At 32.9% G+C, this 12,488-nt stretch overlaps 1 protein-coding gene across 2 annotated transcripts in view; it reads left to right on the top strand.

Annotated features, from left to right (window-relative positions):
• Positions 1–12,488, top strand: part of LOC107158795 (UDP-glucuronosyltransferase 2A2-like) — a 46,131-nt gene that overhangs the window by 14,420 nt on the left and 19,223 nt on the right. Inside the window, exons 1-2 of one of the 2 annotated variants that reach the window (XM_015505293.2) lie at positions 7,770–7,777; positions 11,278–12,009. The exons of the other annotated variant lie outside the window; for it this stretch is intronic. Coding sequence (XP_015360779.1) covers positions 11,280–12,009 — 730 coding nt within the window. The 5' untranslated portion in view covers positions 7,770–7,777; positions 11,278–11,279. Of the gene's footprint in view, positions 1–7,769; positions 7,778–11,277; positions 12,010–12,488 lie in introns of those variants that run through there. 2 annotated transcript variants of the gene reach the window in all.

The raw sequence follows: 12,488 nt of genomic DNA, 5'->3' as shown, positions 1-12,488 counted from the left end.
CTCTCTCTCTCTCTCTCTCTCTCTCTCTCTCTCTCTCTCTCTCTCTCTCACCCTCCACCCTTGGATACTGGGGATTAAACCCAGGGCACTTCACTGAGCTACATCCTCACCCCTTCAAATTTTTATTTTTTAATTTTTAGACAGGTTCTTCCTAAATTGCCAGGACTGGCCTTGACCTTGTAGTCCTCCTGCTTTGGCCCCTGAATAGCTAGGATTGCAGGCATGTGCCACTGTACCTAACTGCTGATATCTCTTAATGGAAATAATGTTGTGTGTTTTAAGATAACAGTTTCACAGTGTATTAATAAAACTTCAAATATATAAGTATATTTACTAGCAAAAAATATGACATTGCCCCCAAAGTCGTCTGAAAAATATTTTGAGGTAATAAATAATTTACTTTCTCTTCTTTAGTCTTCAGTCTTTACTTTGTAGAAAAAAACTCAAAAAACTTAAAATTAGATATTAAAGAACCTGACTTAATACTCTACTCTGCCTCTCAGTATCCATCATTAGGGTTATTGGTTTATGTGGGCTAGTGAGCTCTCAAAATAATCTTTCTGTATCCTTTAGCAAGCCTCAGGTTTCCTTACTTCATAGATTTCTTATAAGAATCAAATAAAATAATGTCAATTGTTGAAATAGTTATGGTGTTTTTTACATCACTTTTCTTTCTCTCATGAGCTTTCATTCCTTAATTTTTTAAAAATTTATTTTATTCTAAATGATTTTTACTCCATATCTGTCAGTATTACCCAGGGACGTTACTTAGTAGCAGAGATTAACAGTTTAAGCTACCAGTTGTACTTTCTTACTAATATAATGTACACAACCATATCCTTTTCTGCTCCTTTTGCTCTCACTCCCTACCTTCCTCCTTTCCTTTCTCCTTTTCTTCCCTCTTTCTTTTGTGGATTTTTTTTTGAAAAAAATATTTATTTAACCCCAATATATTATCTGTCAGTTTTCTAGGTATTAGAAACACAACAATGAGCAAAGTAGATAAAATCTCTACCTCTATAGAGCTTACATTGTAACGAGAGGAGACAGTATAAAATAAACACATAAAATGTAAAGGATGTCAGATATGTATACATGCTATATAGTAAAAAAAAAAAAAAGTAAAACAGAGTTCTGGAATATTCTTCAATCATCATCACTTAAAATTTTTAAGTTTTCCATAGAATTTGTCTAGAGAGAAGATATTGTACATATCACACATATAAAATGTGTGTAAAGTAATTAAAATTTACTGATGATTTTGGAGGGATAGCAATTAGAATTTTGTAAGTAAAATCATATATTTTATGTTCTTCAACTATATTTTGGGAGACTTTTAAATTTTATATACCACAAAAACACATTTTGATTTAAATTAAGATGTTATTCTCCTGATTATTTCTCAAGATATCTGGAATGTATTCTGTAATACTTATCACTGCCCATACGTATATCACATACTGACTATTGGAGTACTAAAGAAGATAACAAAACACTTTCTTTATAAGAAGATTACAAAATCAAGATGGTGAAGGTCTTGGAAAGCCCCTGAGGTTCTGGGTTCTGGCTACTCTTGCTTACTGTCTAATGAGCAAGTTACTTAACTTCTAATTTAAGTGCTTTCTCGTTATCAAAATGGGGATAATAATTTTACTGCATTATTTAAGAAGTTAAATATGATATATGTGGAATACTGTGTCAATTATAATGAATTATGCTTATATTGAATACTTTTTTTTTTTTTTTTTTTTTTTTTACCAAGCTACTCAGGGGCTTTTAAATAACAAAGTGTTAATTACACTACCATGGGGCTCTATACATAGGAAATTGTCAGTAAATACCTTCAAAACCTAAATGGCCTCTAGTTTGCAATAAATATTTTTTTTTCTCAAAGGAAGTGTAGACAAATTATATAATCTGTGAAAAAGCCTTTGTAAAAGAAAAAATTCCCAGCTTCTCATGTTTACAAGGATAATAATCTAATTTCAGAAATCCTACCTTTTAAGAAATTAAATATCTTATTTACGTAAATCTCTTATGCTCCTCATCTTACAAAAATATTTGAATAACAATAACTGTCTTAAATACTTTATTTTAGTATACTGCCAAGAAGAACTAGTAAAATCTACTTTGTCTTATTTCGCAATTTCATTGTTGAAGTATTAGCAACATCCTGTAAGTAGACACTGATACTGAAAAAGTGCAGATATCTTAGATTTTATATTATTGTGTTTGAACACAGGAGATTTAACTGGTCAAGTTTCTGTGGAGTTTTCCTTACAATGGTTGTTTTTCAGTTTTGTGTGTGAAAAACAGACAAGGAAAATGATATGTTTAACCATGCTAAATAATAATTGCAAATGTCTTAAAGACGAGAGATAAGTAGCAAGAACAGAACTAACCACACTGATCCAGAAGCCTCTTTTCTGTATTAGGAGATCTTAAATCTTATGGATGAAGTGATAAAATTAATCTCTGTTTTCAAATATTCTTCAAACAGCTAATGAAGAAGGAATATTAGGGAATGTGAAAATCATTGCTACCCATATCGAGAAGTAAATTTGTTACCCAAGTCCTAGGGGAGAGGCCCAATTGTGGGGATGCCAACAAATCAGGTCCAGCCACTTTTGTCAAAAACCAAGTGAAAAAAGTAATGGTGAAAAACAGGAAAGGAGTTGTAATCAGTGTAGCTTCACCAGGAAGATGAGGGTACACATGTTTTTAGCCCTGTCTTCCAAGGCACTGACAGGAGCTTCCGAGGTAATTATTATTTAGACAAGGTGAGCCAGAAATATGCATAATTAAGCAGCAGTCTTGGCTAAACTGGTAAGGTTGACCATTATCTCAGGATTGGTCAACTGGGGCCTTGTCAATAATAGGAAAGTTACTGTTACTTGGGGGTGGTTTCACCTCATCGTAATATGTATTTGATCTGAACTGTTGCTCCTGGGATCCAAGGTGATGCTGAGCAAAGAAGACAGGCAAAATTGAGTCAGATAGATCAAGCTTGTTATCCTGCTTTTAATGACCTAGTAGACCTTTGCAGACCCAGGGAAGAATCTAAGTTTTTCTTACAAATCTATTAATAAATCTGCCTCAGTCCAAGTATCTGGTGTGAAACCTTCAAATTGCACTGTCTGATCTCTTTAGAGATCAACTTCTGAGAGGTCTTTGTACAGTACATAGATAGATTTCACTTGGATAGTATTTTTTTTTTTAGAGAGAGAGAGAGAGAGAGAGAGAGAGAGAGAGAGAGAGAGAATTTTAATATTTATTTTTTAGTTTTCGGCGGACAAACATTTGTTTGTATGTGGGGCCACACGCATGCCAGGTGAGTGCGCTACCGCTTGAGCCACATCCCCAGCCCACTTGGATAGTATTTGAGGATGAGTTTTGCTAAGCTATAGAAAGGCTGAGTCCTGGATACCAAAGTGAAAGTGGTTAAAAAGATAAGGCAACTGGAAGATCCCACTTTGCCAGTTCTTCCTGGCAGTATACTAAGATAAAATATTTAAAATATTTTTAGTTTGTGATCCGCCAAGAATATCTGATCAATTTTTTTACTCAGTTATTTTTGCAGGTACTGCTCTTACATATTAGGCCTTTTTTTCCAGTTTCCTTTTTTTTCTTATTTTTTTATTGATACATATCAATAAAATTACCAAAATTATCTTTTTAAAAATAATTACCTTTATAAAATTACCTTTACCTTGACCAAAGGACTAAATTTTTAGTACTTTTTAATATACTGTTTGACATTCAGTAAAAGGGGCTTCTTTCTACTAGATGTCTTAACAAAAGAGAAAGTAAACATCATAATACAAAGCAAAATCTAGTGTATATTCTTTATTTCTATAGTATAAACATTTCTCATTTCTCATTGTTTTTCAAATGTATTCTCTATGAAAAAAAAGGCAAACATATCCTTGCAACAAAACTATCATTGCTTATAATGTAACCACTGTTCTATGAAAAAAGGCTGAAATTGTACAGAGACTGTCTTAAACCTATCAAAATAGCTACACGCACGTAAAGAGAATTAAGGATATTTCTGTTTCCTGTATTATTTGTAGATAACCTTCCAACATAAAAATTTTGAAAAATGACTTTATCTCAGAGACGAAAATTAATAGTAACACCATTAGTGCTATAAATTTGGTCCTTAATTGCTGTGGTTTGGATAGGACTTGAGTATGTCCTCCAAAATTTCATGTGCTGGAAACATAGTTCCAGTGTGGTAGTGTTGAGTTGATAGATCACTTAAGAAATGGGGACTAGTGAAAGGTTCTTCCACTAGTGGAAGGTTCTTGAGTGACTGGGGACATTGCATTATATAATATAGTTCTGGAGGAACCAGGTTAGTTTCTGTGAGAGCAAGTCAATATAAAAAGAACAAATCTAGTCCCTGTGCCCCTCTTGCTCTCTGCCTTGCCCTGTGATTGATCTTTCCTTCTTTCATGTGACTCTTCCATGATTCCATCCACCATTTGGTGATGCAGCCAAAAGGCCATCATCAGAATGTGTGGGCATTAGACTTGATCTTGGGCTTTAGTTTCCCAAACTGTAAGCTAAGTAAATACATTTTCTTTAAATATTACTTGGCCTCAGGTATTTTGTAATAGCATTAGAAAATAGAATAAGACATAACTTTTGTGAAGACTAGTTTTTACTTTTGTTATGATATCAAATCATCTTTTGTATTTTATTACTAAAGTAGCTATCTTGTCCTTTAAGTCACATTGACTTAACATTTTTAATTTATTGCATGCTGTTTTTACATTTTCAGAGACTAGAATTTTGTTTATTCTGTTTGCATCTTGAAAATTAACCATTAGACATATTTATTACCTTTTCTGTCTTTTAGAAAATGAGCTCAAAAATGGAAGCTAAATTAGAAAATAGTTCTACAAATGAAAAGAATGATTATATTCATTATATATACTTAGGAATTTATAACCACTGAATCTTTTCTTTATAATAATATTGTTGAATTTTAGTTTATGTGAAAAATATAGCAACTACATTTTGAAAGCGATAAAGATACAGAAAATTCTTTTTAAAAAAACTGTATTGCATAACGTGTATTCTAGGTAAGATGGCCTAATTAATCTGAACTTGAACAGGAATGCTTATTTTTGTTCTCTTCGTCATTCATTAAGTTAAATGTTGGCACTATTTATCTTTACCAACAATTACCTATGGGGGAATTGTCTATTTTGATATTTAATTCACTGAGTCACTTGCTTACAATATGATTGTAATTCTATTTTATGTTATGGTAGTGCAACTTTAGTGAATGTAATATAAGTAGCCTTTTAAAAAATATTGTTCTACTTTTATTGTTCTGGAAACCTTGTGTTTGTGATTAAATCTATCTTCTGGATGGTGAGAAGCACATAGGTCTATGATATGAGGCCACAAAGGTAGGAGCTAGCCACCAGTGAAACTTGCCAGGGATGACCCCTAGGACAATCTCACTCATGGAGATGAGCAAGGCCAGCTTAGAAGTGCTCCATCTTGCCTAAATCAGAATCATGAGCTAAACAGAAAGTTGTTTTAAGACAGTAAGAATTTGGTTAGTTTGTGATGCAAGAACACTCCTTGATGACTTCTAGTCCTGATTGTTCCATATAGCAATCCTAGAAATCTGCTTTGTTTTCATCTTTATATAATCACTGTATTTTCTACATTTCTGTATCCAATGGTGTCCTATAAATATGTAACAATTGGTTCTACCTGTGCTAAAAGAAAAAAAAGGCAGCATTTTCCAAATAGCAGTATAAATCCTTCCATGACTAATTGCAAGCTGCTGAGATATTTTGATTTACATATTTCAGTTTAATGGCACAACATTATATTTTTCTTCTCTATTGGTTTTTGTGGATCTTATAATCACATAGATTTTCAAAATAGCATTTTTAATTCTGTTATGTTTTGGAATCTGGTCTCTATTTTTCAGTATCAATGCCAGGATACATATGGATCATTGTTACTACTTTTCACAATATGTTAACAAAATAGTATCATTAATTCCATTTTTGTGGATGATAAAATAAAAGTTGAGAGAAATGATGTAACTCTCTCATTAACAAACATTTGTCAAAATGACAAACCATTTTGCAGAGTATGTGAATGGAAGTATATTTACATCCAAAGTCCACATAACTGATCTCACTTCAATCGCCAAGTGGCTCAGTGGTTTTATGATTAACTCAAGCCTGAGCTATCTGCTTTTTAAAAATAAATCAATAAAAAGTAAAAATTAATTTTAAATTGAGACGGGTAAAACTGATTTTCCTTTTTAGAATAAAAAAGAATGTTATATTTTTGCAAAATGGAATACTAGAGAAAATTATCAACAATTTTAAGAGAAAAAAATAACTACAGTGGCAACTGTTGATAAATGCTCATTAAAACATTTAAAGTCACATTTAAATCTAAGAACTAAGTTTAAGTAAAATAACTTCAATGCTGTTTTTTGAAATTTTTATTTTACTCATATATTCAAGATCAAGGGAATAGTATTTTACACAGAAAATTCCTTTGTGATCATGAAATAAGTTCTGTTTTACTGAACTATCCACAGTGTTGTATTTATCATTCTTACATTGTTCTGATTCTAAAATAAATATCATATACTTAAGATAATATTATATATTATGTGTTATATACTGTATATGTTACATATGGATGTTCTACTTTTTTAATTTTATTTTTTAATTTAAATTTCTTTTTAGCCAATGTATAAAATATAAAAATTGTTCATATTTGTGAGGTGTGCTGGGGTGACTTGATAAATGTATACATTGTGCAATGTTTAAATAAAGTTAAATATATCAAACTCCTCAACATTTATCATTTCTTAGCAGGATGAGGGACACATGCCTGTAACCCCAACAACTTGGGAGCCTGAAGCAGGATCACAATTTTGATTCTAGCTTCAGCAACTTAGTGAGACCCTGTCTCAAAATAAAAAGTAAAAAGGGCTCTGAATGCAGCTCAGTGGTATAGAGGCCCTGGGTCTGGTCCCCAGTACCCCCAGCCCCCGTATGCTCTGCACACACAAATACTATCATTTATGGTGAAACTATTAAACTCCTTTCTTCCAACTCTTTGAAATATACAGTACATTTTCATTATCTATAGTTATCGTGCTGTGCAAGAATACCACAACAGAATTCTTATTAAAATATTATGTATGTATGTTATGCACATAAGTGTGCATACACACACATACACACATATACATATATACACACAAATTATTTATGTTGGGTATTTATATGTGTATATCCAATATCATATGTAATGACATGTTCTTTGAAAAACATCACATATAGTGCATTTATATACATAATTGCTTAGAATTTTAAAATATGTGATTTATCTCACAGAACAACATATTGTTGTTTTAGATATTTGCAGATAGTTTTCTATTCTGAATTATCTGTTATTACTTTATTGCTTCATAGTTTCCAGATTTTAAATAATGCCATATTCTTTGGTTATAATCATTTACTCGATTTTATGAACTATTGCAAAACTGGTTTTTCATTGTGTTTAAAGTATATTTGGTTTAAAGTATATTACCAATACTGGCCAAACACTACAAGAAGATTGAACTCAGGGGCACTCGACCACGTAGCCACATTCCAGTCCTATTTTGTATTTATTTAGACACAGAGTCTCACTGAGTTGTTTAGCATTGCCCTTTTGCTGAGGCTAGCTTTGAACTCTTGATCCTCCTGCCTCAGCCTCCTGAGTCACTGGAGTTCAGGTGTGCGCCACTGTGCCCCACCCTCTTATATTAATTTTAATGTCAGCATACACATCTGGTCACTTATGATCCAACACTAAATGGGAATTTTATTTTGATTTACATACAATTTATACTTTCCACATACCTGTTTTCCATTATTCAAATCCACTTATTACTACTACATTAAATTTTGCATTCATAATTTTTAAAAAATATATAATGTTATCAGAACAGTGTTATAAAGATTCATGTATTTGTATAGATGTGTTACTAGTTCATGGAGTTTCACTAGTATATGATGTGCACACTCTGTCAAGTGCCACATGACTCATTTATTTCTTCTTTTAATGGCATCTGAATTCTTTCCAAGTTTTACACTAATAGCTTGTTTCCCTGTACTGTAATTATTTTCTATGTAATTAATTACCAATCTGTAATGGTTATTCTTTAGTTGAATGGTTAAGTTAGAGACAATATGGATGTTTAGCTTTAAAAAACAATGCTGAGCCAGGCACAGTGGCACACACCTGTAATCCTAGCTACTCAGAAAGCTGAAGCAGGAGTGTTATACCTGTCTCTTGCTTTTGCTGACCCTAAGATATTAAGAATTATTTCATAGTAAATAGTACTTACTCATTTAATTTGCAATTTTATCTGTGATAAATCTTTGAAGCTAGGATCTAAGTTGTTGCTTCCTCTGCTGCTTCTTCTTATTCCTCTTCCTCTTTTTTTTTTTCATTGAACCCAGGAGTGTGTCACATCCGAGTTATTTTATTTTTTTTTTTCAGACAAGGTTTCATTAAATTGCTGAGGTTGGTTTTGAACTTAAGATCCTCCTGCCTCAACCTCCTGGGGTTACAGATGTGCATCACCATGCTTAGCCACATCATTCTCTCTCTCTCTCTCTCTCTCTCTCTCTCTCTCTCTTCTTTTTAGTTATACATGACAGCAGAATATAATTTGACTTATTCATACAATCATGGAGTACATCTTATTCTAATTAGGATCCCAGTCTTGTCATTGTACATGGTGTAGAGATTCACTATGGTGTATTCATATATGTACCTAGGAAAGTTATATCAGAATCACTTTTTTCTTGCTTGTATTTTAATTGAATGAAAATCCATCTCAGGGTGGCTTGTGTTAACAAACCATAGGGAGGATATTGTTGTTCCACACAATGCCAACTCAAAATAGGTAATTTTCCTTGCTATAAACCTGTGTGTACTGGTATTCACCTGTAAAAGTGAGGGTGTATCTTGGGAGTACAGCATTAGTGACTGTATGTGTAGAGTAGGGAGCTTGCACAAGCCTTTAGGGTTTCACACTTCGTCACCCCTGAAGCACCCTGTGTACCCTTTGCAAGAATAGCTGAAGTTTTGGTAAAAGCTTGTGCTTCAGAATTCCTGTTTTTACTCGTTTTTGAGAGTCTGCTGATTTTAATTTTGTCCAATCAAAAATAAATTTTATAAGATCAATTCTATATTTTATCCAATCTTTTAAATGTTTCAGTTTGCTATAAGAGAAAATATTTGCATTCCTTTAAATTTCTTTTAGATTAACCAGAGCTAGATCTTAAGTTTTCTCAGATAATAAAATAATTTAGAGATATTTCTCAAATAATATATAAAATTCAATGTAATATTTGTATGTTATATATTATTTCTTCTTTGACTTTGCTTAAAATATTTTATAGCACAACATGAACTTTGTCATAGTGTGTAGATAAATTTAGTTTTTCCCCTCCTAATTGTATCTCTATTATCTTTTACAAAAAGGACTCTTACCTTCTCAGATTATAATGTTACCTCTATTTTTTTAGAGTACTTTTATGACCCATGTCTTTGGCGATATTTCTGAGTTTTTTTTTTTTTTCCTGAAATGTGTTTTATCAGCTACCACCAGAAATGCTACAAATTCTAGTCATACAACGCAATAAAATTCCCTAATCTTTGGTGCTAGCTTTACTATTGTATCTTATAAATAAATCTATTCTGGGTCTTCACTTTAGCAAAATAACAAAACTTAAGATATTGAAATTTCAATAATTTGCCTCTTTCACCAAATATTATAACTGAATTTAACCCTTGATACAATTAGTGTCATGCTTCATAGAATGCACTTACATCAGTATTTTTTCTTCAAAATTATACTTTCAACCCATTTAAGGACTTAACTAAAGCATTATTTCATCATTGCCTTCTTTCAGCTGAACAACTTCCTCCAAGGATTTTTCTCTCCTACCTTCTAAGATTCACCTCTCTTATGTTTGTAGAGTTAGTGTTGTTAAAAGTGACTCAATTGCTGAAATAAAATGTGAACTCATATTTAATTGGAACTATATTGTGCTGGTTTCTTTGTGTCCTGTCATTGTATAAAACTGACAATATCAAGTGCTAAACATTGTTAAATGTATGAATATTATGAAAAAGGGAGAAATTGAAGTTACATTAAAATATGGATGGCTAACTGGATATAAAAACCTATATTTCTAATTTTCACCTCTCTCTTGAGATTCAAGTATTTATAAGTCAAATATATGTATATCCACTGACATGTCTAATCACTAACTCATACGTGGCAGGTCAAAAATTTTTGCCCTAGCCATTCCTACCTTTGTATTTCATGTCTTTTTGAGTCATTGTTCTCTGTTCCTCAACTATAAAAATGAGCCTTTCCTTTCCTTTTCACATAAATGTTGATCCCCTCTCACTTCTCATTAGTCCTAAGAACTCTCATTCTAAACTTTCCATCCAAAAACCAAGATTAAAGTTAAAAACTGAAACCAGAGAATAGCATTAAATCTCACCAAAGACTCTTAAAAATTCCTTTTCCACACTTTTTCTATGTCACCCTGCACTCCATACATACTAGACTAAAATGACCACAATTTCTGCATTATCATTCTTTACCTTGAATTCTTCCTTTCCTCTTGAGTAAGTATCTTCTGCCCATTTTGCTTCTAGGCACAGATGCTATGCCTGTTCCAGTTTCAGAAGGTTTTCTGATTCCTTTCACATAAAAGTGAGGCATCTTTCTCTGGAGTTCTAAAACAGTATAATAGTTTTTTGATAATTAGTATTTACCTCCTTTCATTATATAATATGTCTTTTACATACTAGAATGTAACCAATTTTAAGGCAAGACCTGTATCTTTATATTTCCCCATATTATCACTTATCAGTTTCCATAAGATCACCATACTATTTACTGAACTTCCTTAAATGCATTCTTCTATTATACTTTGAATTATTAATCTGAAGTATCAAATTTTTGCATATTTTAACATATTTAATACAGAATTATTAGAATACTGGAATAAATTCTACACAAATGTTTAAAAGGTTCTTATCATTCAGCAAATGTCATATAGGTGCTGCACCCAGGCAATAGGATGGGCAAAGTTCTGTGCACATGTGTCCTTTCCTACTTTTAGAAGTTAATATTTGACTTGTTTCTTACCACAGTTTTTACTTAACCCAGTGAGCACTCCACCACTAAAGAACAGTGCAGAGGAGACATGGTCATGATGTTTGAGAAATGGGTTTCGACAATTCTTTTCTTGCAGTTCTGCTGGGCCGGCTGTGGATTCTGTGGGAAGGTCCTAGTGTGGCCCTGTGATATGAGCCATTGGCTCAACCAAAAGATCATTCTTGAGGAACTCCTGCAGAGAGGACATGAAGTGACAGTTTTGACTTCTTCACAGAATCTCTTGGTTGACTATGAAAACTCTTCTGGATTGAATTTCGAGGTGATCTTTGTGTCACAGGACAGAGAAAGTGCAGAGAAAAATCTAGAGGAGTTCTTATATTTGGCTGTGAACATCATGCCATCATTGTCACTCTGGCAATCAGCAAAATTATTTCAAAACTTCTTTCTTCAAGCAACTGAATATTTTGAAGAACTCTGTCTGAAAGCAGTTTACAATCAGTCCCTCATGGAGAAGCTCCAGGAAACCAAGTATGATGTCATGTTTATAGACCCTGTGATTCCCTGTGGGGAGTTGGTGGCTGAGTTGCTTGGGATCCCTTTTGTGCACACGATAAGGCTCTCCATAGGCAACACTGTGGAGAAATACTGTGGGCATCTTCCAGTTCCACCTTCCTATGTGCCTGCTGCCATGGGAGGACTAATAGACAGAATGACCTTTTTGGAAAGGGTGAAAAATATGATGTTTATATTCTTCTTTGACTTTGTGCTCCAGCAATATGACTTTAAATTTTGGAATCAATTTTACAGTGAAGCATTAGGTAAGAGACTCTGCTGCTCATGGTATACTCGTATCCAAAGACCTTTAAGGTAGCCAAAGAAAAGCCCAGAGAATTGTAAGAAATACATTTTTAAAATCACTGATTTCTACATAAAACTCTGTAAGTTTGGTTTGTTAAACAAGTTAGGTAAGGAAGACAAGAAGACAAGAATTTTTTTTCTTTTTCTTTTCTTTTTGCCAGGGGTTATTCCTTTTCTCCTCCTCCTCCTTCTCCTCCTCCCTCCTCCTCCTCCTCCTCCTCCTCCTCCTCTTCTCCCCTCTCTTCCTTCTTTTAGTTATTCTTGACCCACTGTGTGCACATGTATGTAGACCCACACAAGCATACATTTATGTCATCTAGTCAAATCCTACAAAAACTCTTGAAATTTTGGTTAGATTTTCATTAATTTTACAAATCAATTCGGAGAGAATAAACATATTTATTACATTGAATCTTCTAATCCATGAACATGGTATATC

The sequence above is a fragment of the Marmota marmota genome, unplaced genomic scaffold, assembly GCF_001458135.2.
Source record: "Marmota marmota marmota unplaced genomic scaffold, marMar, whole genome shotgun sequence".
Lineage (NCBI taxonomy): Eukaryota > Metazoa > Chordata > Mammalia > Rodentia > Sciuridae > Marmota > Marmota marmota.
Note: the sequence above shows the minus strand (reverse complement) of the source record. Positions and strands in the feature narration are given on the sequence as shown.